This window comes from Heterodontus francisci, chromosome 1, assembly GCF_036365525.1.
Source record: "Heterodontus francisci isolate sHetFra1 chromosome 1, sHetFra1.hap1, whole genome shotgun sequence".
Taxonomy (NCBI): Eukaryota; Metazoa; Chordata; class Chondrichthyes; order Heterodontiformes; family Heterodontidae; genus Heterodontus; species Heterodontus francisci.
In genome coordinates, this window is record NC_090371.1 from 45,905,624 (window position 1) to 45,932,565 (window position 26,942).

Below are 26,942 nucleotides of genomic sequence, written 5' to 3' on the forward strand. Positions count from 1 at the left end.
GGGTAAATCAGAGTACAAACATAGAGACAGGGTAAATTAGAGTACAAACATAGAGACAAGGTAAATTAGAGTACAAACACAGAGATGGGTAAATTAGAGTACAAACACAGAGATGGGTAAATCAGAGTTAAACACAGAGATGGGTAAATTATTGTACAAACATGGAGACAGGGTAAATCAGAGTATAAACGTAGAGACAGGGTAAATTAGAGTACAAACACAGAGATGGGTAAATCAGAGTACAAACACAGAGACAGGGTAAATTAGAGTACAAACACAGAGATGGGTAAATCAGAGTACAAACATAGAGATGGGTAAATTAGAGTACAAACACAGAGATGGGTAAATCAGAGTACAAACACAGAGACAGGGTAAATTAGAGTACAAACATAGAGACAGGGTAAACCTGAGTACAAACATAGTGACAGGGTAAATCAGAGTACAAACACAGAGACAGGCTAAATCAGAGTAGAAACACAGAGATGGGTAAATCAAAGTACAAACAGAGAGACAGGGTAAATCTCAGTACAAACATAGAGACAAGGTAAATTAGAGTACAAACATTAGACAGTGTAAATTAGAGTACAAACAAAGAGATGGGTAAATCAGAGTACAAACAAAGAGATGGGTAAATCAGAGTACAAACATAGAGACAAGGTAAATTAGAGTACAAACACAGAGATGGGTAAATTAGAGTACAAACACAGAGATGGGTAAATCAGAGTACAAACACAGAGATGGGTAAATCAGAGTTAAACACAGAGATGGGTAAATTATTGTACAAACATGGAGACAGGGTAAATCAGAGTACAAACATAGAGACAGGGTAAATTAGAGTACAAACATAGAGAAAGGGTAAATCAGAGTACAAACATAGAGACAGGGTAAATTAGAGTACAAACATAGAGACAAGGTAAATTAGAGTACAAACACAGAGATGGGTAAATCAGAGTACAAACAAAGAGACAAGGTAAATCAGAGTACAAACATAGAGACAAGGTAAATTAGAGTACAAACACAGAGATGGGTAAATTAGAGTACAAACACAGAGATGGGTAAATCAGAGTACAAACACAGAGATGGGTAAATCAGAGTTAAACACAGAGATGGGTAAATTATTGTACAAACATGGAGACAGGGTAAATCAGAGTCCAAACATAGAGACAGGGTAAATTAGAGTACAAACATAGAGACAAGGTAAATCAGAGTACAAACACAGAGATGGGTAAATCAGAGTTAAACACAGAGATGGGTAAATTATTGTACAAACAGAGAGACAGGGTAAATCAGAGTACAAACATAGAGACAGGGTAAGTTAGAGTACAAACATAGAGACAAGGTAAATTAGAGTACAAACACAGAGATGGGTAAATCAGAGTACAAACAAAGAGATGGGTAAATCAGAGTACAAACAAAGAGACAAGGTAAATTAGAGGACAAACATAGAGACAGGGTAAATCAGAGTACAAACATAGAGACAGGGTAAATTAGAGTACAAACATAGAGATGGGTAAATTAGAGTACAAACACAGAGATGGGTAAATCAGAGTACAAACACAGAGATGGGTAAATCAGAGTTAAACACAGAGATGGGTAAATTAGAGTACAAACATGGAGACAGGGTAAATCAGAGTATAAACGTAGAGACAGGGTAAATTAGAGTACAAACATAGAGATGGGTAAATTAGAGTACAAACACAGAGATGGGTAAATTAGAGTACAAACACAGAGATGGGTAAATCAGAGTACAAACACAGAGATGGGTAAATCAGAGTTAAACACAGAGATGGGTAAATTATTGTACAAACGTGGAGACAGGGTAAATCAGAGTACAAACATAGAGACAGGGTAAATTAGAGTACAAACATAGAGACAAGGTAAATTAGAGTACAAACATTAGACAGGGTAAATTAGAGTACAAACACAGAGATGGGTAAATCAGAGTACAAACAAAGAGATGGGTAAATCAGAGTACAAACAAAGAGACAAGGTAAATTAGAGGACAAACATAGAGACAGGGTAAATCAGAGTACAAACATAGAGACAGGGTAAATTAGAGTACAAACATAGAGATGGGTAAATTAGAGTACAAACACAGAGATGGGTAAATCAGAGTACAAACACAGAGATGGGTAAATCAGAGTTAAACACAGAGATGGGTAAATTAGAGTACAAACATGGAGACAGGGTAAATCAGAGTATAAACGTAGAGACAGGGTAAATTAGAGTACAAACACAGAGATGGGTAAATCAGAGTACAAACACAGAGACAGGGTAAATTAGAGTACAAACACAGAGATGGGTAAATCAGAGTACAAACATCGAGATGGGTAAATTAGAGTACAAACACAGAGATGCGTAAATCAGAGTACAAACACAGAGACAGGGTAAATTAGAGTACAAACATAGAGACAGGGTGAATTAGAGTACAAACATAGAGACAGGGTAAATTAGAGTACAAACATAGAGACAGGGTAAATTAGAGTACAAACATAGCGACAGGGTAAATCAGAGTACAAACACAGAGATTGGTAAATCAAAGTATAAACAGAGAGACAGGGTAAATCTGAGTACAAACATAGAGACAGGGTAAATCAGAGTACAAACACAGAGATGGGTAAATCAGAGTACAAACACAGAGATGGGTAAACCTGAGTACAAACATAGTGACAGGGTAAATCAGAGTACAAACAAAGAGACAAGGTAAATTAGAGTACAAACATAGAGACAGGGTAAATCAGAGTACAAACATAGAGACAGGGTAAATTAGAGTACAAACATAGAGACAAGGTAAATTAGAGTACAAACACAGAGATGGGTAAATTAGAGTACAAACACAGAGATGGGTCAATCAGAGTACAAACACAGAGATGGGTAAATCAGAGTTAAACACAGAGATGCGTAAATTAGAGTACAAACATGGAGACAGGGTAAATCAGAGTACAAGCATAGAGACAGGGTAAATTAGAGTACAAACATAGAGACACGGGAAATTAGAGTACAAACACAGAGATGGGTAAATCAGAGTACAAACATAGAGACAGGGTAAAATAGAGTGCAAACACAGAGATGGGTAAATTAAAGTACAAACATAGAGACAGGGTAAATTAGAGTACAAACACAGAGATGGGTAAATTAGAGTACAAACACAGAGATGGGTAAATCAGAGTACAAACACAGAGATGGGTAAATTAGAGTACAAACATGGAGACAGGGTAAATCAGAGTACAAACATAGAGACAGGGTAAATCAGAGTACAAACACAGAGATGGGTAAATCAGAGTACAAACACAGAGATTGGTAAATTAGAGTACAAACACAGAGATGAGTAAATCAGAGTACAAACACAGAGATGGGTAAATCAGAGTACAAACACAGAGATGGGTAAATCAGAGTACAAACACAGAGATGGGTAAATCAGAGTACAAACACAGAGATGAGTAAATCAGAGTACAAGCACAGAGATGGTTAAATCAGAGTACAAACACAGAGATGAGTAAATCAGAGTACAAACACAGAGATGGGTAAATCAGAGTACAAACACAGAGATGGGTAAATCAGAGTACAAACACAGAGATGGGTAAATCAGAGTACAAACACAGAGATGGGTAAATCAGAGTACAAACACAGAGATGGGAAAATCAGAGTACAAACACAGAGATGGGTAAATCAGAGTACAAACACAGAGATGAGTAAATCAGAGTACAAACACAGAGATGGGAAAATCAGAGTACAAACACAGAGATGGGTAAATTAGAGTACAAACATAGAGATGGGTAAATCAGAGTACAAACACAGAGATAGGTAAATTAGAGTACAAACATAGAGATGGGTAAATCAGAGTACAAACACAGAGATGGGTAAATTAGAGTACAAACATAGAGATGGGTAAATCAGAGTACAAACACAGAGATGGGTAAATTAGAGGACAAACATAGAGACAGGGTAAATCAGGGTATATACAGCCTGGGTATATCAAGGCGTAGTGACTTGCTGGTAAGAATGCTTATATTGTACTCACGTTGCCCTTCTCAAATTTATTGACGTTATTCTTGCTGTCGTAAAGCACTCGCTCCCCTGTGTCTCCTTGTAGGCCAATCAGGCAAATAAAGACATTGGCATCTGTGCCGCTGCCACCAACCTTGCCAGTGCAGATGATAACTCGGTACTTCACCACTGCAAGGAACACAGACAGAACATCATGACTATCAGGGAGGTTACACAACTTAATTTTAGATTTAGTACTCTGCTTGCAGGTTTTGATTTTAAAGGGCTGGATTTTACCAGCCATCTGGAGACGGACTGGAAGGCAGGAGTCCTCATAACGTGCTGGAGGAAGGTGTTGAGAGGGGAGTTCGACGTCTTGCAGCCACCACACAATATTCTCGGGGGGGAACCTCGGCAGCGTGGTCGCTCGCTGACTGGAGGCAGGCGGCCAATTAAACCAATTAAGTGGTCACTAACAGTCACTTCCCAACAATTCCCCCCACCCACCCCCCTGGCTGCAGTCGGCATTTTACCGGCGTCAGGAGACTGCCAGGTAAACCCTTCTGGCCTCGCAGCAGGTTCCCAGGAGGGGGATCTCCTTTATGGCCGCTCCATGGCCATTGGAGGGGCCCTCCCAGCGGCAACGGCCGCCCCTGCGACATTGGTGGTGCTGCTGGATTGTGCACCCCTGCCTCCCCAACCAATCACTGGGGCCTGTCTACTTTGCCTTCGAGGGCGCCTCAGCATGCAGGCACACTGTTTCTCACCCTGCAGCCTCAGCAGTGGCCACCTCTATCAGTGGCTCTGCCCGCCCTCTGATTGGTCCAGCAGCTCTGGGAGGTGGGCTGCTGTCCTCAATTGCACAGCAGTCCCAGTAGCAGCCTCGTAATTGGCTGTAAAATGTCCCCCAGGGTTCCCACTGCCTGCTTACATTGGCTGGGGTCCCGCTTTCAGTCCCGGCGTTGGGACTGCCTACCTTTTGGAAAAATTCTGGCCATATTCTCAATCTCTCAGTGGTGCTCAAACAGTTAAAGATTACTGACCCACTGTGACAAAGAGCAGCAGCTGTAAATTTGCAGTGTTTCCCTACACACAGTGAGCTTCCAATCTCAGCACTAATCGATAAAAAGTGAAGGCCATTCACTTCCCCAATTGTGAAGTTGGAATTTGCTGCTAAAGGGGCTGCCATCATAACAAGAAATAGGAAAAGGAGTAGGCCATTTGGCCCCTCGAGCCTGCTGCACCATTCAATAAGATCTAACTTTTACCTCAACTCACTTTCCTGGCTCATATTCCTTGATGCCATCCACTACCTAATAGCTGTTCATACCCTAACTAATTATCTTCCTACTGTCTCAGGTGAGAAATGACACACATCAGGGCAGGAAGAGAAGAGCATCGTCAATGGGGGGAGAGGAGAGTGAAATAATATAAATAAAAACTGTAAAAAGCTCCAATTCTTTGCACTATAACAAGTGGCTCTTCTGGTATTTTGCAGGAAGGAGTGAAAATAATGTGGGTAATTTTGACTGTGGATGTCATTCTATAATGGGCGATATTGAGTCAGCTGCCCGTTAGATATCTCTTTGGATTTACATTTGTGTTGAAGTCAATAGAGATGAAAATCTGAAAGCTGTATAACAGGTGGCTGAATCGATAGGTCCCAGTTTACACGACAGTCAAAATTACCCCCACTGACTCCTCTCCTGATGTTTCTATCATGCTCCCACCCCCACACTTCTCAAGGTAGCAGCACCTTGGTATACATAGGAACATAGGAACAGGAGTAGGCCATTCAGCCCATTGAACCTGCCCCGCCATTCAATACGATCATAGCTGATCATCCACTTCAATGCCTTTTTCCCCACACTATCCTCATATCCCTTTATACCATTGATATTTAGAAATCTGTTAATCTCTGCTTTACTACTTAACGACTGAGATTTCACAGCCCTCTGGAGTAGAGAATTCCAAAGATTCACAACCCTCTGACTAAAGAAATTTCTCCTGATCTCTGTCCTAGTGACTTCCCCCTTAGTTTGAAATTGTGTCCCCTGGTTCTAGACTCACCAACCAGGGGAAACATCTTAGTTGCATCTATCCTGTCCATCCCTTTAAGTATTTTGTAGGTTTCAAAGAGATCTCCTCTCATTCTTCGAAACTCTGGAGAATACAGGCCCAGTTTCCCCAATCTCTCCTCAATTGAAGCAAGACTACACTACTCCTGTACTCAAATCCTCTTGCAATGAAGGCCAACTTACCATTTGCCTTCTTAATTGCTTGCTGCACCTGCATGTTAGCTTTCAGTGACTTATTGACAAGGACTCCCAGGTCCCTTTGTACATCTACACTTTCTTATCTCTTACCATTTAAGAAATATTCTGTATATCTTTTCTTCCTACCAAAGTGGATAACCTATTATTTTTCCACATTATATTCCATCTGCCACGATCTTGCCCAATCACCAAGTCTGTCCAAATCCCCTTGAAGCCACTTTGCAACTTCCTCACAACACACATTCCCACCTAGTTTTGTGTCATCCGCACACTTGGAAATATTACATTTGGTCCCCACATTCAAATCATTGATATATATTTTATTTATTGATATCATTGATATATAGTTTATTCCTACAATAAATGCAAAATACAGCAGATGCTGGAAATCCGAAACAAAAATGAAAAGTGCTGGAAATACTCAGCAGGTCTGGTAGCATCTGTGGAGAGAGAAGCAAAGTTAACGTTTCAGATCTGTGACCAACTTTGCGTCTCTCTCTCTCCACAGATGCTGCCAGACTTGTTGAGTATTTCTAGCACTTTTCATTTTTGTTCCGTTTAATCCTACTCTCTGTTTTCTGCCTGTTAACCAATCCTTAAACCATGCCAGTATATTACCTCCTATCCCATGTGCTTTAATTTTGCTAACCAACCTCCTGTGGGGATCTTTATCAAAAGCCTTCTTAAAATCCAAGTATACCACGTCCATCAACTCCCCTTAATCAATTCTGTTAGTAACATCCTCAAAAAACTCCAACAGGTTCGTCAAACATGATTTCCCATTCATATTCAGATCAGTATTATCCAAGTGTCCATTTATCACATCCTTTAGAATAGATTCTAGCATTTTCCCAATGACTGAGGCTAAGAGGTCTATAATTCCCTGTTTTCTCTCCCCCTCCCTTCTTAAATAGTGGGGTTACATTTGCTACCTTCCAATCTGCAGGAACAGTTCCAGAATCTGTAAAATTTTGGAAGATGAGCACCAATGCATCCACTATCTCCATAGCTACCTCTTCCAACACTCTGTGATGTAGAATATTAGATCCTGGGGACTTAGCAACCTTCATCCCCCATTAATTTCTCCAATGCAACCTTATCACTAATATTAATTTCCTTCAATTCCTCATTCCCCTAATTCCTTGGATCTCTAATTCTGGGAGATTTCTTGTATCTTCCTCAGTGAAGACAGACACAAAGTAATCATTTAGCTTCTCTGCCATTTCTCTATTCCCCATTATAAATTCTCCTGACTCTGCCTGTAATAGACCCACATTTGTCTTAGCTAAACGTTTCCTTTTTACATACCTATAGAAGCTTTTACAGTCCGTTTTTATGTTTTTTGCTAGCTGATATTCATATTCTATTCTCCCTTTCTTCATCAGTTTCTTTGTCTTCCTTTGCTGTATTATAAAATCCTCCCAATCCTCAGGTTTATGACTATTTCTGGCAACTTTATAGGCCTTTTATTTCAATCTTATACCATCATTAACTTCCTTTGTTTCCACGGTTGACTGCCTTTACTTTTGGGGTTTTTGTGTTTTGAAGCTGTAAGCTATGTAGTTCTTTAAAGACCATCCATTGCCTATGTACTGTCATACCCTGTAATGTATTTTCCCAATCCACCTCCACCAATTTGTCCCTCATACCTTCATAATTTCCTTTGTTCAAATTTAACACCCTGGCTTCAGATTGAACTACCTCACTTTCAAGCATGATGTAAAATTCTATCATATTATGGTCACTCATCCCTAAAGCTTCTTTTACAACAAGATTAGTAATTAGCCCTTTCTCATTATATAAAACGAGATCTAAAATAGCCTGGTCTCTAGTCGGTTTCTCAACATACTGCGCTAGAAAACCATCCCTAACACACTCCAGAAAATCGTCCTCCACAACATTAGTGCTCATTAGGTTTATCCAGTCTATGTACAGATTGAAGTCACCCATGATTACTGTATTACCCATGCTACATGCTTCTCTAATCTCCTGATTCATACCATGCCCCATACTACTACTGTTTGGTGGCCGATAAACAACTCTGCTTTGCTGCTCCTTGCTGTTTCTTAGTTCCACCCAAACAGATTCCACATTTTGTTCTTCCGATCTGAGATCCTCCCTGACAAATGTACTGATCCCATCCCTTATTATCAACGCAACACCACCTCAAAGAACAAAGAACAGTACAGCACAGGAACAGGCCATTCGGCCCTCCAAGCCTGCGCCGATCTTGATGCCTGCCGAAACTAAAACCTTCTGCACTTCCGGGGACAATATCCCTCTATTCCCATCCTATTCATGTATTTGTCAAGATGCCTCTTAAACGTCTCTATGGTACCTGCTTCCACCACCTCCCGCAGCAACAAGTTCTATGCACTCACCACCCTCTGTGTAAAGAACTTGCCTCACACATCCCCTCTAAACTTTGCCCCTCTCACCTTAAATCTATGTCTCCTAGTACCTGACTCTTCCACCCTGGGAAAAAGCTTCTTATTATCCACTCTGTCCATGCCGCTTATAACTTTGTAAACCTCTATCATGTCGCCTTTCCACCTCCGTCGTTCCAGTGAAAACAATCCGGGTTTATCCAACCTCTCCTCATAGCTAATGACCTCCAGACCAGGCAACATCCTGGTAAACCTCTTCTGTACCCTTTCCAAAGCCTCCACGTCCTTCTGGTAGTGTGGCGACCAGAATTGCACGCAATATTCTAAGTGTGGCCTAACTAAAGTTCTGTACAGCTGCAGCATGACTTGCCTATTTTTATACTCTGTGCCCCGACCAATGAAGGCAAACATGCCGTATGCCTTCTTGACGACCTTATCCACCTGCGTTGCCACTTTCAGTGACCTGTGGACCTGTACGCCCAGATCTCTCTGCCTGTCAATACTCCGAAGGGTTCTGCCATTTACTGTATACTTCCCACCTGTATTAGACCTTCCAAAATGCATTACCTCACATTTGTCAGAATTAAACTCCATCTGCCATTTCTCTGCCCAAGTCTCCAACCGATCTATATCCTGCTGTATCCTCTGACAATCCTCATCACTGTCCGCAACTCCACCAACCTTTGTGTCATCCGCAAACATACTAATCAGACCAGCTACATTTTCCTCCAAATCATTTATATATACGAGAAACAGCAAAGATCCCAGCACTGATCCCTGCGGAACACCGCTAGTCACATCCCTCCATTCAGAAAAGCATCCTTCCACTGCTACCCTCTGTCTTCTATGACCGAGCCAGTTCCATATCCATCTTGCCAGCTCCCCTCTGATCCCATGTGACTTCACCTTTTGTATCAGTCTGCCGTGAGGGACCTTGTCAAAGGCTTTACTGAAGTCCATGTAGATAACATCCACTGCCCTTCCTTTATCAATAATCTTTGTCACTTTCTCAAAAAACTCAATCAAATTAGTGAGGCACGACCTCCCCTTCACAAAACCGTGCTGCCTCTCGCTAATAAGTCCATTTGTTTCCAAATGGGAGTAAATCCTGTCCCAAAGAATCCTCTCTAATAATTTCCCTACCACTGACGTAAGGCTCACCGGCCTATAATTTCCTGAATTATCCTTGCCACCCTTCTTAAACAAAGGAACAACATTGGCTATTCTCCAGTCCTCTGGGACCTCACCTGTAGCCAATGAGGATGCAAAGATTTCTGTCAAGGCCCCAGCAATTTCTTCCCTTGCCTCCCTCAGTCTTCTAGGGTAGATCCCATCAGGCCCTGGTGACTTATCTACCTTAATGCTTTGCAAGACACCCAACACCTCCTCATTTTTGATAATGAGATGACTGAGACTATCTGCACTCCCTTCCCTAGGCTCATCATCCACCAAGTCCTTCTCCTTGGTGAATACTGATGCAAAGTACTCATTTAGTACCTCGCCCATTTCCTCTGGCTCCACACATAGATTTCCTTCTCTGTCCTTGAGTGGGCCAACCCTTTCCCTGGTTACCCTCTTGCTCTTTATATACGTATAAAAAGCCTTGGGATTATCCTTAATCCTGTTTGCCAATGACTTCTCATAACCCCTTTTAGCCCACCTGACTCCTTGCTTAAGTTCCTTCCTACTGTCTTTATTATTCCTTAAGGGATTCGTCTGTTCCAAGCCTTCCAGCCCTTATGAATGCTTCCTTTTACTTTTTGACAAGGCTCACAATATCCCGCGTTATCCAAGGTTCCCGAAATTTGCCAAACTTATCCTTCTTCCTCACAGGAACATGCTGGTCCTGGATGCTAATCAACTGACATTTGAAAGACTCCCACATGTCAGATGTTGATTTACCCTCAAACAGCCGTCCCCAATCTAAATTCTTCAGTTCCTGCCAAATATTGTTATAATTAGCCTTCCCCCAATTTAGTACCTTCACCCGAGGACTACTCTTATCCTTATCCACAAGTACCTTAAAACTTATGGAATTATGGTCACTGTTCCCGAAATGCTCCCCTACTGAAACTTCGACCACCTGGCCGGGCTCATTCCCCAATACCAGGTCCAGTACGGCCCCATCCCTAGTTGGACTATCTACGTATTGTTTCAAGAAGGCCTCCTGAATGCTCCTTACAAATTCTGCCCCATCCAAGCCGCTAGCACTAAGTGAGTCCCAGTCAATATAAGGGAAGTTAAAATCACCCACCACTACAACCCTGTTACCGTTACATCTTTCCAAAATCTGTCTACATATCTGCTCCTCTACCTCCCACTGGCTGTTGGGAGGCCTGCAGTAAACCCCCAACATCGTGACTGCACCCTTCCTATTCCTGAGCTCCACCCATATTGCCTCGCTGCATGACCCCTCTGAGGTGTCCTCCCGCAGTACAGCTGTGATATTCTCCTTAACCAGTAATGCAACTCCCCCACCCCTTTTACATCCCCCTCTATCCCGCCTGAAGCTTGTAAATCCTGGAACATTTAGCTGCCAATCCTGTCTTTCCCACAACCAAGTCTCTGTAATAGCAACAGCATCATAGTTCCGAGTACTAATCCAAGCTCTATGTTCATCTGCCTTACCTGTTATACTTCTTACATTGAAACAAATGCACTTCAGACCACCAGTCCCACTGTTCTTCGCAACATCTCCCTGCCTGCTCTTCCTCTTAGTTTTACTGGCCTTATTTACTGGTTCCCCTTCATTTATTTCACTTGCTGTCCTCCTGCTCTGGTTCCCACCCCCCTGCCACACTAGTTTAAACCCTCCCGAGTGATGCTAGCAAACATCGCAGCCAGGATATTTGTCCCCCTCCAGTTTAGATGCAACCTGTCCTTCTTGTACAGATCCCACCTGTCTCTGAAGAGATCCCAATGGTCCAGATATCTGAAACCCTCCCTTCTACACCAGCTGTTCAGCCACGTGTTTAGCTTCACTATCTTCCCATTTCTAGCCTCACTGGCACGTGGCACAGGGAGTAATCCCGAGATTACAACCCTAGAGGTCCTGTTTTTTAACTTTCTGCCTAACTCCCTAAACTCCCCCTGCAGGACCTCATCACTCTTCCTGCCTATGTCATTGGTACCGATGTGTAACACAACCTCTGGCTGTTCACCCTCCCCCTTGAGAATGCCCCCTGTCCATTCAGAGACATCCTTGACCCTGGCACCAGGGAGGCAACATACCATCCTGGAGTCTCTTTCACATCCACAGAAGCGCCTATCTGTGCCCCTGACTATCGAGTCCCCTATAACTATTGCTCTTCTGCGCTTTGTCCCTCCCTGCTGAACAACAGTTCAGCCGTGGTGCCACTGCTCTGGCTGCTGCTGTTTTCCCCTGATAGGCCATCCCCCCCCAACAGCATCCAAAATGGTACACTTGTTAGAGAGGGGGATAGCCACAGGGGATTCCTGCACTGACTGCCTGCCCCTTCTAGCAGTCACCCATCTATCTGCCTGCACCTTGGTGTAACCACTTCTCTAAAACTCTTGTCTATGACACTTTCTGCCACTTGCATGCTCCTAAGTGCATCCAGTTTCCGCTCCAACCGATCCATGCGGTCTGTGAGGAGCTGCAACTGGGTGCACTTCCTGCATATGTAGTTGCCCGGAACGTTGGAAGCTTCACGGACTTCCCACATCTCACAGGTGAAGCACTTCACCCTCTAACTGACATTTCTAGCACTAATTAGTTAATTAATATAAAATAAATAAATACTTGTTAAATCCTTACTAAATTATGATGCACTTAACTATATGGTCCATCGTGCTAGATTCCTACGATAAATATTAAATGCTAACTAAATACAGTAATCTCCTCCCCCTCATTTAGTTAATCTACTTATTAATTAGTTAATTAGTGTTTTAATCAATTTTTATCTGTTTTATTTTCAAATTTGGTACAGATTCCCTACCAACCTCCTTTTCCTTTTTTCCTGTCCTTCCTAAATGTTGAATATCCTTGAATATTCAGTTCCCAGTCCTGGTCACCTTGTAGCCACGTTTTCGTAATGGCAATTAGATCATACTCATTTACCTCTATTTGGGCCTTTAAATCATCTACCTTGTTGTGAATGCTGCATGCATTCAGGTAGAGTGCCCTTAACCTTGTCTTCTTGACATTATTCTGCATTCTAAGCCTAGTCAATGCTCACCTTTGTTTCGCCTGCCTTCTAATGTCACTTGCTACTTTTCTACCTCCTGTTACCAGCTTTACTTGTTTCCAATTTGAGCTACCCCTCAGGTTCCCATTCCCCTGACAAGCTAGTTTAGATCCTCCCCAACAGCACTAGCAAATCTCCCTGCGAGGATGTTAGTTCCACTCCTGTTAAGGTGTAGCCCGTCCAGGTTGTACAGGTCCCACCTGCCCCAGAACCAGTCCCAATGGCTCAGAAATCTGATGTCCTCCCTCCTACACTAATTCTCCAGCCATGTGTTCAATCAATCGATCCTCCTATTCCTATGCTTACTAGCATGTGGCACTGGGAGTAATCCTGAGATTACTGCTCTTGAGGTCCTGCTTTTTAATTTCCTTCCTAACTCCCTAAAATCTGCTTTCAAAACCTCATCCCTCTTCCTACCTATGTCATTGGACTACGATCTCTGGCTGTTCACCCTCCCCCAGAAGGATGTCCTGCAGCTGCTCCATGGCATCTTTGACCCTGGCATCAGGGAGGTAACACACCATCCTGGAGTCACGTTTATTGCCGTAGAAACACCTGTCTGATCCCCTGACTATCGAATCCCCTATCACTATTGCTCTTGCACTCTTCTTCCTCACCTCCTGTGCAGCTGAGCCACCCATGGTGGCACGGACTTAGCTCTGGCTGCAGTCCCCTGAGGAACCATCGCTCTCACCTGTATTCAAAATGGAAAACCGATTAGTAAGCAAGATAGACTCAGGGGACTGCTGCACTCCTGCCTAGTTTTATTAGACTGCCTGGCGGTCACCCATTCCCTCTCTGCCTGCATGCTCCTAACCTGTGGTGTGACCACCTCCCTAAACGTGCTATCCACGTAGTCCTCACGGATGCACTACAGTGACTCCATCCGCCGCTTGAGTTCCGAAACCCGGAGCTCAAGCTTCTGCAGCCCATGACACTTCCTGCAGATGTGTTCGTCTGGGACACGTGGTGCGTCCCTGACTTCCCACATACCGCAGGACATATTTTCCACTTGGCTGAGCTGACCTGCCATACCGTAACTTTAAAAACTTTTTATTACAATGAGAAGTAGAATAACTTACCAGTTACTCACCAAACAGAGAGACAGCTACTGGAGGGTGGAAAAAGGAAGGAAGGAAGGAGCCCCTCCCTCACACACCAAGCTCGGACTTTACACTCTGTGCCCTCAAAGCAGCTCTCAGTGCAGTCAAATTTATTTTTTCTTAATTTATAGTTCCCCTCCTTCCTGAACTCCCTCACTTACCGAACTCCCTCACTTACCGAACTCCCTTCTTCACACTCTGTGCCTTCCAAGTAGCACTCAATGCAGACTTGCAGCACTGAGAGTCCCCTGAATTTATACTCTGAAAACAATGCTGTGTCAGCTCTGCTAAAGCTCAGAAACCAGTTTAAGCTAGACACCTAATTAACTAGCTACAGCTACTCTCAGAGTGTTAGTATACCTCTATTTAAAACTGTAGAGCTTTCCTGGTGTACAGATGTGCATTGGCTTAGTGTAAGGATATGGGGGAGAAAGAAGACAGCAAGCAAAAGACAAGCATTTCTCGTTCTGAAGGGAAGGAAAGAATAGTGGGGAGGGTATGCACAAGTGCCAAAGTGCAGCATTGCCAGAGACATGTGTGGACAGTCCATCTCCCTGCAGTTGCATCCGGGGAATAGTGCAAGGCCAACAGGAGATCAGAAACAAGGGAAAGAGGCAATAAAATTAATGAAAAGTGCAGCAATAATGACAAAAGAACATCAAAATCAGTCTAAATACAATCTGTCTGGCTTTCTTCCCACTTCGCTTGTTGTGCACTCACAGGGCTGGACTTCATCCACACAGTGTCCTTCAGCAGACAGCTCCCGTATGATCTCATTATCATCCTCATTGATGTCCAACCATCGGCTGCATTTGAAATTATATTTCTCCTTTGTCAGCGACTTCATTAAAGTTACCTGCAGTAAATCAAAGCACACACACATATAAGACTGGATTTTGTGGATGCGATGGCATAATGGTATTGTCACTTGAGACCCAGAGACCCAGGTATTGCTCTGGGGACATGGGTTCTAATCCCACCCTGGCAGAAGGTGGAATTTGAATTTGAATAATTAATCTGGAATTAAAAACTAGTCTAATGATGACCATGAAACCATTGTTGATTGTTGTAAAAATCCATCGGTTCACTCATGTCCTTTCGCAATGGAAATCTGCTGTCCTTATCTGGTCTGGCCTACATATGACTCCAGACCCACAGCAATGTGGTTGACTCTTAAATGTCCTCTGAAATGGCCTAGAAAGTCACTCAGCTGTATCAAACTGCTACAAAGTCAATAAGGAATGAAACTGGATGGACCACCTGGCATCGACCTAGGCACCACAAAAAAAAAACGGCAAACCCAGCCCTGTCAATCCTGCAAAGTCCTCCTTACTAACATCTGGAGGCTTGTGCCAAAGTTGGGAGAGCTGTCCCACAGATTAGTCAAGCAGCAGCCTGACATAATCATACTTAAGGAATCATACCTTACAGACAATGCCCCAGAAATCATCATCCCTGGGTATGTCCTGTCCCAGCACCTCCCAAACCTGCTACCTCTACCACCTAGAAGGACAAGGTTAGCAGATGCATGGGAACACCACCACCTGCAAGTTCCCCTCTAAGCCACAAACCATCCTGACGGAACTATATCACCATTCCTTCACTGTCGCTGGGTCAAATTCCTGGAACTCCCTTCCTAACAGCACTTTGGGTATACCGACACCAAATGGACAGCAGTTCAAGAAGGCAGTTCACCACCCCCTTCTCATGGGCAATTAGGGATGGGCAATAATGACTTGATAAAGGTATTCAAAATCATGAGGGGTCTGAACAGAGTGGATAGGGAAAAGCTGTTCCCACTCATGAAAGGCTCGAGAATGAGAGGGCATAGATGGTGCCCATATCCCATGAAAGAATTTAAAAATCCTATGTTAATACAAAGGGCTGAATCTACAACAGGACAGATTGCAGTGACCTATGCAAGGAGTGGGTCTGCTGGATGCTATTGCCTTTCCATCTTATTGTTTCAGTGTTGATGACTCACTTTGTTCAAATGCCAACCAGCAAAAGGATGTCGTTTCTCATGCCAGATTCTGAGCTTGTAAATGGTTCCCAGGTCTGGGAGTTCAATCTGCAAGAAGCAAAATACACATGAGATGAATCTTTAACAATCAATCCACAGAGAATATTATTCTACATTGTGTAATTCAATCATGGACTTTCAATATGCAATGTTCTGATTGGCTTAAACCTGAATGAAAGCAGGCAAGCCCCACTGAGGACACAACCACAGATACATTGCCCTGTGACAGGGATGCCACTAAACAGATCAGTGTATTATTAAAGACAGTTGACCACTCTTCCAGCGTTGTGGAGGTTGAGGCTTAAAGGTTTGACCATCATCCACAGTAATCTTTGAAATATAAAATATCCAAACAAAGGTGTAGGTCAGAGTGGTAGAAACAATACTGAACAATAATTAAGGGAACTCTGCACTGTACTGATCAACTGCCTATTAAATTTCTGGCACCGTACAGATGGTCTCTTCCTAATTCCCAGTTCCTGAATTGCACAGCCCTGCCCTGCCTTTGCTCCATTTCTAGAAAGAAATACTCACACTTTCCCGCGCTGGGAATTTCCTAAGGCCTTCTGTCCTGTCAACTTAACTTTGGTGAAGACCCCATTTATGTGTATAAACAGGATTTCTGCTGAAATTACAGAGGCAAACAGGCCAGAGAAGCCCTTAGAAAATTCTTGACAATGGTGCCTTTCATACCCTCAAGCCTGGAGCAGGACCAGAACCCACAATCATCTAAATCAGAGGTAAGCCCACTAGAATTGAGCCAAGTCGACTTGAGCTAAAGGTGCGGATGGATTCACCTCCTGTTCGGCGATTCTCTAGTAATGAAGTGACTATAAATATTAGTACAAGAGAAATGTTTTGGATTCCTATAAGTACTGGTATGAGAGAAACTCTGGATAAATATATGCTAGGGTTGGTATAGGAAGAAAGTCTAGGCTGAGCTGAGATAAAGGGAAAGGTGACTGAAGATGAGGAGTCGCTAAGTGATAAACTCAGGGTGGGGCTTGGGTAGACAATGAAGATTTGAAAGGAGGTTATCAGGGTCTAGCAAGGTGAGGTACTCAAAGGACCAGAAGGTGTCAGAAGAGCAGGAGGAGAAGCAGAGGTGTGAGTTAATGATAACCACCTTCTCAAGGGCAATTACAGATGGGAAATAAATGCTCGCCTTTCCAGCGACACCCACATCCCATGAATGAATAAAATATAACGGCCACACCATCATAGCATTGTGGGCGAAGGTAGTGATGTAAAATATAGCCAGGCTGGGAGGGTTTGTTTAAGGGAAGTGAATCACCGGCATCAAGCAAGTTTCAGTCAAACTCAGGATGTCATGGATAGCAAGGGCCTTGTGAACATGTGAATGGATATTGTAGAGGGAAATATGGAGAGGAGTAGTTATTAAGTCACTGACTGAGTCCAAGTGTAATGGAGGATAGGGTGAAAGGGATTAGTGATGTACCTAGCAATAATGCTACAGGAAGAACTGAATGGATAAATACCCATCAATGATGGAACTTCATACAAAAGTTGCCTTTATGGACTTGGCTGGAATGCAATAAATTTGTAATATGGAGAGTTGGAGGACCACAGTTCAGTGGATATTGTCACAACTTAATGGATCTTGGCAGAATCCCACAGTACATGCCACCTACCATAAACTTATCTGTTTGCCCAGTTTCAAAGTTATCCGAGTTGTTGTCCAGGCACATCTCATCTGATTTCCCTTTGTCACCATATAGCTGGAGGAAAACATTAGCATCTGTCCCTGCATTCTTAATATCACTTGTCCAGATCCACAGTGACCATGGATGTTCTAGTGAAAAGAGAGATAACTTTGTTTTAAAACATATTCCATGGCAATGTGACTAGAACAGAGCTAGGTCAAGCTATATAAGGAGTGATGTCCTTCCCAAGATGGACCTTATTGCTTGTTGACAGTACAGAAAGTCCTTGGGATGTCCATGGCCTAACACATGTTCTAATTATAAAACCATCCTTCAAATTGGCCTGCTGGCTGATGTAGTAAAACACCGTTATCAGTGTGTGTTCTGTTGCTCTATACAGGCCTTTAAGATTCACTGACTCATTTAATGCCGATGTGGAGGAAGGAAACAGTGTTCGACAACAGAAATCTCCATTTGATGGCTTGAAAAATGCTGCAGAGTAAATTGGCTGCAAAGAGGATTGCCCTGTTTGTCACTCCAAGCAATTGCTCCCACATGGCAGAGTATAATGTGTCAGGTGGCAGTCTAGCTCTGGGCAGTGTAAGCTAATCACATATCATGACTGCGGCACAGAAGGAGGCCATTTGGCCCATCAAGTCCATGCCAGTTCTCTGCAGAGCAATCTAGTCAGTTCCATTCTCGCGCTCTATCCCCTTAGCCCTGCAAGTTTATTTCCGTCAAATGCCCATCCAATTTTCTTTTGAAATCATTCGTCATTTCTGATTCCATCTGCTTGTCAGCAGCAATTCCAGGCGTAAAAAAGTTCTTCCTCACATCACCCTGCAATCTCTTGACCAAAACCTTAAATCTGTGTCCCCTAGTCGATGTACCATCAACTAACGGCGACAGCTTTTCTTTGTTTACCTTTTGTAAACCTGTCATAATCTTGTATACCTCTATCAAATCCACCCCACCCCACCACCCCACAATCTCCTTTGCTCCAAGGAGAAAAACCTCAGTTTTTCCAATCTAACCTTACAGCTAAAATCCCTCACCCTTGCAACCATTCTGGTAAATCTCCTGTGCACTCTGTTAAAGACCCTCACATCCTTCCTGAAGTGTAGTGACCAGAACTGGATGCAATACTCTACTTGTGGCTTAACCAGAGCTTTATAAGGTTTAGCATAACTTCCCTGCTTTTGTATTCAATACCTCTATTTATGAACCCCAAGATCCCATATGCTTTGCTAACTACTCTCTCAATATGTCCTGCCACCTTCAAAGATCTATGCATATGACCCTCCAGGTCCTTCTGTCCCTGTATACTCTTTAGAAATATGCCATTTAGTCTACATTGCCTTTCCCTAACCCTTCTGCCATAATGCAACATGACCTGATAACTGATACATAGAAATAGACAACAGTCTCAGCACAGAAAAAGGCCCTTTGTGCCAACCAGTACATGTCAATGTTCAACCTTCACCCTACACACAAGCACATAGTTCTAATTACATTTTCCCATCTTTTTATCATCTGCCTTCATCCCTTTTTCCTTCATCCACCTATCCAATTTAATCTTAATGTTGACATAGTTTCTACCTCAACGACTAATTTGGAAGTGAATTCCACAGCCTGACAACTTTTCCTGCAATACTTGTGCTGCCTGCTAATCATAATCACTGGTAGCTGCAGCCAGTGACCTATGCTATTCATCGGCTGCATGCCCATCACAGGGGGAGGTGGAGGGGAGCAGTGCAAAATCAAGTGTCAATAATGCTACTTAAAGACAGCCAGCAGCTCTTAAAGAAGCGTTGCAGAGACCCAAGAGTAACAAATGGTTGAAAGAGCGAGTAAATGGGCTCCCAGGATCTCTGACAGTGGAGAGGAGGAGGGACATCCTTTTTCCTCCATGGAGCTGGAAGTCCTCAAGACATCAGCTGAGAAGCCAGTGGGAAGAACATGAGCTGTAACACTGGAAAAAAGAAATCATTGATCTAACAAGAGCTGTCAAGGTAAGAAGACTGCCCTCATACTTTATGCTCACAATGCATCACTTCCAGTTGCATTATTTACAGCAGTGACAGCACTTACAGGACTGCCTGTAGTTCTACCCTGCTACCCTTTACTTTCCTGCAATCACATTCATTAAAGCTTCTTCTTTGCATGCTCAGATGCTCACCACTATTCCAACCACCACATACCCACAACTCACTTCTCACACACAGACTATCAGCTATTCCACCATGGCAGTCATATTCTCCAAACACCTTACAAGACTCTCACTAACACACTTCCCTCTTTCTTGTGGGAAAGGATAGAGCACAACAAAAGGCAGGAGCCTGTCACCAGGGGAGGAAGTGTCTGCCTGCATACTCTTTCCATCTTGAAGAGAGCATGCTGGGCATTAGGGGAAGAGACAAAGCTGAAGTCATGGCCACTGGTGACACTGGCATAAACATTGCCCAGGGTTTCTTAATAGCTAATGCCTTTTCTCTCTTTGGCGATCAAAGATCAATCCATGCAAGCATTAAGTTTAACTAGAAAATCATCCATGGTGGGATCATGTTAGAATCATGGGCTGGCAGATTTCTCAGTCCTTGCCTGTCTGAATTGTATTGGCAAGAATGATTCCACTGTAGGAAATTTCTTCCTTTAGAAATTCCTGAAATGAAATTGTTGAGTTTAATTAATAAATATGTACTTTTCTGTCGCTTCTGTCGCAGTGAAACCATTTCATAGAGTTCACGTTCAATCAATCCATCTCCTTCGTCTTCATCCAGCCATTTTCTGCAGGGGAATGTCTGTTCAATTCCAGTGAACGGGCAGTAAACTATAACCTGTGTAGATCAATAAAAGACTGATGAAGATCCTGGTAGAGAACAAACAGCAAGTGAGGAAAATTAAATAGATACTCTGGAAATTATTACGTGCAAGATTTCACAATGACATAATGCCCAGGCTATATCATATATAAAGTAATCTATAACTTAGATTGGGCGACATTTAAATACTGCAGCTTGGAGAGTGGGACATGCAAAATAGTATCAGTAGGAGTGTGCTACACTTTGTATAATGCATAGGCAGGAGTATATTATATACATAGGCTCAAGTATGCTATACAGGATATTGCACAGGTAGGAATGTGCATGGTACATACACAATAACACATAGGCTGCAGTGTGTTATTATGTAGTGGAGTGTTACATATAGAGGAGTAGGTTACATGTTATATATAGTGGAGTGTATTGCAAGGCAGCAGCAAAATGTATATTTAGGTGTTGAGTTGTGAGATTGCAGCATGGGTAGCTAGTCATACAGAGATACAGCACTGAAACAGGCCCTTCGGCCCACTGAGTCTGTGCTGACCAACAACCACCCATTTAAACTAATCCTACATTAATCCCATATTCCCTACCACATCCCCACTATTCTCCTACCACCTACCTACACTAGGGGCAATTTACAATGGCCAATTTACCTATCAACCTGCAAGTCTTTGGCTGTGGGAGGAAACTGGAGCACCCGGCCAAAACCCACGCGGTCACAGGGAGAACTTGCAAACTCCATAAAAGTAGTACCCAGAACCAAACCCAGGTCGCTGGAGCTGTGAGGCTGCGGTGCTAACCACTGCGCCACTGTGCCGTCCAGTTGAATAGTGTCACTGAAGCCTGGGATTACTGCCATAGATACACTGTAGTTGCATATTTATGAAGGTGACACTACCACTTTTTAACTCCCTCTCCATTGTCTGCTTGTGCTGTACCCTTGCCTGCTATCCCACAGAGCACATTCTGCACTCACAATTCTCCAAACAATCTCACCAGGGAAGCAACTGAATGGAGGATGGGCACTTTGCTATGAGAAAGAAGGGTGGGGAAAAATAAGTCAATAGTTGAGGCTCCTTCACCTATGGCAGACCTCTTTCTTGGATGGTTGTTAAGAGATTGACATGATGAAATTTTCCTTTTTAAGTGTAGAGATTTGGGAAGTGAGCATGGGAGGATCTCAATACAGCATCTGATGGGCATAAAACTGACCATTATTTAATAATAAGGTGGAAGCCCTCCCCTAGACTATATAGGTAGTGAAATTGTAAGACATTTATTTCATAAATAAGTCAGTTTCACACCTAAGCCATCCAATCAGGCAGTCGGACTTTTTACATATAAGGTTTTCTTATTTAAATGTCCCAACTGAATGATTAGGTTTTCAAATACCTACATCCAGTTGTGGTATCACATGGTGTAGGATTATAATCTTGTGTTAAATTATTCTCTATCTGACAGGTGTGAGGTGATGCACTTATTCTTTATACCTGGAAAAGGTTCAAAACATTTAAGAGTTTAAGACATTCCAAATTATCCACTGCACATTTCTTAGCATTTTCCTTTTCTCACCTTTTCACAGAACCATCCAGAACTGACTCCACAGTTATCATGGCCAATGGCGACTCGACTCAGTGGGCTGAGGAGAGCAGCAAGCTCCACATTAAAGGTGTCTGTTATGCCACGCTCAAAATGGCCACCTTCTAGGAATATTTTTCCACTGTTTTTAAGACCCTTGGATCCATGAAGGATAATGTGCACTTTTGAGTTTGTTCCAGCTCCTCTGACATTACCAGTTACTATAGAAACATTGTAAACAATCCCTGGAAAATCAAATTAGAACATTTTAAAATTGGGGGAAGATTGATGCAGCACATATAGTGAGTGGTAGCAAGATTCACTAATCCAATCCACACCAGAGAATCACCAATTCAGATCTAAAGCAGGCCCTTGAGGATTAACTGCTCTTTTAAAGGAATCTTGGAGCACAGGGAATTAGCAGAGTGACTCTTCACCTCTGGTGTGTGAATTTGAATCCAGGCCAGACAGAAGGAATGAAAACTTTCTTTCTCTGACACTTCAAATAATCCTCAATGGTTTGGGGCAGCCTCAATTCTCAATGGGTTCCATGTCACTATGAGAAGAAGCACAGTGAGTTCTCTTGGTATCCTGGCCAATATTTGTCTCTCACTCAACACCACCAAAGCAACAGATGCTTGGTCATTCATTTCACTGCTGTTTGTGGCATTTTGCTGTAACCAATGTTGTTTATGCGCTGCCTTCCTAGCAACAGAGACTGCATTTCAATAGGAATTAATTGTATGTGAAGCCCTTTAGGACTGGCTGTAAAATGTGGTAAGGGGCTACATAAATGCAAGCCATTTCTTTCTTTATTAATTGCAAGCCAAGGGCTTGGAGAGGGTGCAGAGGAGATTGACCAGAACAGGGATGAGGGATATAAACAAAGAATGCTGGAAATACTCAGCATTTCCATCATTTTCTGTTTTTATTTCAGACTTTCAGCATCCACAAAATTTTGCTTTTGGAACAGAGCTGATGAACTTCAGTTATATGGAGTGAATAGAGAAACTGGGATTGCTCTCCTGAGAGCAGAGACAATTAAGGGGAGGTTTAATAGAGGTGTTCAAAATCATGAGGGGATTTGTTAGAGTAGATAGGAAGAAACTGTTTTCACTGGCAGGAGAGTCAGTAACCAGAGGACACAGATTTAAAATAATTGGTAAAAGAACTGGGGGAAGATGAGGATAAAGGTTTTATGCATTCAGTTGTTCTGATCTGCAATGCACCACCTGAAAGGGTGGTGGAAGCAGGTTCAATAGTAACTTTTAAAAGGGAATTGGATAATTACTCTGTAGGGAAATGAACAGGGGAGTAGGACTAATTGTATAACTCTTTCAAAGAACCTTCACAGACACGAGAGGCTGAATGGCCTCCTTCAGTGCTGTACGATGGTATCCAGGGCATAAATCTGTTTAAAACACAATTCAGAACAAATTGGCACAAGTTTTTTTATTTGTTTGTGAGATGTGGGTGCCGCTGGGCTAGGCCAGCATTTATTGCCCATCCTTAATTGCCCTTGAACTGAGTGGCTTGCTAGGCCATTTCAGAGGGCATTTTAAGAGTCAACCACATTGCTGTGGGTCTGGAGTCACATGTAGGCCAGACCAGGTAAGGACAACAGATTTCCTTCCCTAAAGGACATTAGTGAACCAGTTGAGTTTTTACAACAATTGACAATGGTTTCATGGTCACCATTAGACTAGCTTTTAATTCCAGATTTATGAACTGAATTCAAATTTCACCATCTGCCGTGGTGGGATTTGAACCCATGACCCCAGGGCATTAGCCTGGGCTCTGGATTACTACTACGTCACTGCCTCCCCTCAAATTAAAGAACTTTCCTCAGAGAGGTCACAAGAGAGCTGATATGAGAAATCAAAATGTCACATAGGTCTAGTGCCAATGGAAAGATCTTCTAAAGCAGGGTTTAGACAACTTATTAGGGCCGAATAGATGGAGCTTGGTTCACTATCTAACCTGTGCTATAACTCAACTGGGAGTGCACATTGTCACAAGGTGCCCAAAATGGAAATGTTCTATTAGCCGTGCTTAAAGTCCTCATCCTATCAATCTCAATAATGAAGATTAATAGGACGTTAATGAACCAGATGGGTTTTTATGACAATCGATGATGGTGCAATCAAACTATGATCCCGTGCTAGATCATTGATTTATAGAGTCAGAAGAGTCAATTACAGCACAGAAGGAGGCCATTTGACCTATTGAGCCCATGCTGGCTCTCCATTAAGCTATTCAGTCAGTCCCACTCCCCTGCTCGATGCCCGTAGTCCTGAAAGTTTATTTCCTTCAAGTGGCCATCCAATATCCCCTTGAAGTCATTGATTGTCTCCACTTTCACCACCCTTGTGGGCAGTGAGTTCCAGATCATTACCACTCACTCCATAAAAATGTTCTTCTTCACATCCCTCCTGCATCTCTTGCCCAAAACTTTCAATCTGTGTCCCTTAGTCCTTGTACCATTAGTTAATGGGAACAGTTTTTTCTTGTCTACCTTACCTAAGCCTGTCATAATCTTGTACACCGCTATTAAATCACCCTCAATCTCCTTTGTTTTAAGGAGAACAATCCCAGCTTTACGAAGCTAACCTTGTAACTTAAATCCACCATTCCTGGAACCACTCTGGTAAATCTCCTCTGTACTCTCTCAAGGACCCTCACATCCTTCCTAAAGTGTGGTGACCAGAACTGGACTGATTTAGCTGTTCTCATGCAGGGCAGTAGTTCTGCTGCTACAACTGGCCTCAGAACCCCTGCGCTAAAGGGGCGTAAAAAATACCATATAACCACCTATCAATGATAGTCATCTGGTGACCACTTCTGGAACCATAGAACCATTGATTAAGACAGCAATTGAATACAGGAAGTCATTTGGCCCATTGTGTTTTGCCTCCTGTTTGCTAGTGGCTCTGATGAGGAGCCACCATGTTAAATTGTGCCTTTCATATTGTCATGGAATGAGGTGATGATACTTAGTAGCTTTGGTGGACATCCGATCTTTTCTAGTAGTCTGAAGAGACCACGTCTGCTGACGAGGTCCAAGGCTTTGGTGAGATCAATGAAAGCAATGTAGAGGGGCATCTGTTGTTCACGGCATTTCTCCTGTATCTGACGAAGGGAGAACAGCATGTCAAAGGTCGATCTCTCGGCACGAAAGCCACACTGTGCCTCAGGGTAGACGCACTCGGCCAGCTTCTGGAGCCTGTTCAGCGTGACTCGAGCCCTTTCCTATCCTGAGTGGTGTGAAACAGGGCTGTGTTCTCGCACCCACACTTTTTGGGATTTTCTTCTCCCTGCTGCTTTCACATGCGTTCAAGTCCTCTGAAGAAGGAATTTTCCTCCACACAAGATCAGGGGGCAGGTTGTTCAACCTTGCCCGTCTAAGAGCGAAGTCCAAAGTACGGAAAGTCCTCATCAGGGAACTCCTCTTTGCTGACGCTGCTGCTTTAACATCTCACACTGAAGAGTGCCTGCACAGTCTCATCGACAGGTTTGCGGCTGCCTGCAATGAATTTGGCCTAACCATCAGCCTCAAGAAAACAAACATCATGGGGCAGGACGTTAGAAATGCTCCATCCATCAATATTGGCGACCACGCTCTGGAAGTGGTTCAAGAGTTCACCTACCTAGGCTCAACTATCACCAGTAACCTGTCTCTAGATGCAGAAATCAACAAGCGTATGGGAAAGGCTTCCACTGCGATGTCCAGACTGGCCAAGCGAGTGTGGGAAAATGGCGCACTGGCACGGAACACAAAAGTCCGAGTGTATCAGGCCTGTGTCCTCAGTACCTTGCTCTATGGCAGCGAGGCCTGGACAACGTATGCCAGCCAAGAGCGACGTCTCAATTCATTCCATCTTCGCTGCCTCCGGAGAATACTTGGCATCAGGTGGCCGGACCGTATCTCCAACACAGAAGTCCTCGAGGCGGCCAACATCCCCAGCTTGTACACACTACTGAGTCAGCGGTGCTTGAGATGGCTTGGCCATGTGAGCCGCATGGAAGATGGCAGGATCCCCAAAGACACATTGTACAGCGAGCTCGCCACTGGTATCAGACCCACCGGCCGTCCACGTCTCCGCTTTAAAGACGTCTGCAAACGCGACATGAAATCCTGTGGCATTGATCACAAGTCGTGGGAGTCAGTTGCCAGCGTTCGCCAGAGCTGGCGGGCAGCCATAAAGACAGGGCTAAAATGTGGCGAGTCGAAGAGACTTAGTAGTTGGCAGGAAAAAAGACAGAGGCGCAAGGGGAGAGCCAACTGTGCAACAGCCCCGACAAACAAATTTCTCTGCAGCACCTGTGGAAGAGCCTGTCACTCTAGAATTGGCCTTTATAGCCACTCCAGGCGCTGCTTCACGAACCACTGACCACCTCCAGGCGCGTATCCATTGTCTCTCGAGATAAGGAGGCCCAAAAGAAGAAAGAAGAAAGAAAAATTGCTAGTGCAATCAAAAATTAACTCACTGCTCTGATCTCTCCTCTAGCTCTGCAATCTTCCCTGTTTATCTAACCATCCTTTAAAAGATACATTAGACTCTGCCTCACTTACCTCCTGTGGCAAAGCATTCCATGCTGCAACAACTCCCGACAGAAAGAAATTTCTCTGCAGCCTCCCCCCCCCCACTCTTTTAATAGAAGTGCATGTTGTGGAAATCAGGTAAGGACAGGATTGAGCTGGACTGTGATGCCCTCCACAGTCACCTAGACTGCCTGCAATTACTGTTTAAGATCATCAGGAATGATCAGTCAGCTGCCAGTAGTAGAGTCACAAAATAAAAGGAAAGCTTAAAAAAGTGCTGATTACACAGAGAATCAGGAAAGCTTCTAATCTCCACATTTTTTATACAAAAGATCATTCTAACCTTCA

The 26,942-nt window shown here is 43.3% G+C and overlaps 1 protein-coding gene across 1 annotated transcript in view; it reads right to left on the reverse strand.

Annotated features, from left to right (window-relative positions):
* LOC137379810 (lipoxygenase homology domain-containing protein 1-like) overlaps positions 1-26,942 on the reverse strand; it is a 302,018-nt gene that overhangs the window by 238,442 nt on the left and 36,634 nt on the right. Inside the window, exons 8-13 of the mRNA XM_068051579.1 lie at positions 22,046-22,296; positions 20,350-20,485; positions 17,637-17,797; positions 15,946-16,032; positions 14,682-14,817; positions 4,022-4,176 (exon numbers count right to left, since the gene is read on the reverse strand). Of these exons, the coding sequence (XP_067907680.1) occupies positions 4,022-4,176; positions 14,682-14,817; positions 15,946-16,032; positions 17,637-17,797; positions 20,350-20,485; positions 22,046-22,296 (926 nt within the window). The remainder of the gene's footprint in view (positions 1-4,021; positions 4,177-14,681; positions 14,818-15,945; positions 16,033-17,636; positions 17,798-20,349; positions 20,486-22,045; positions 22,297-26,942) is intronic.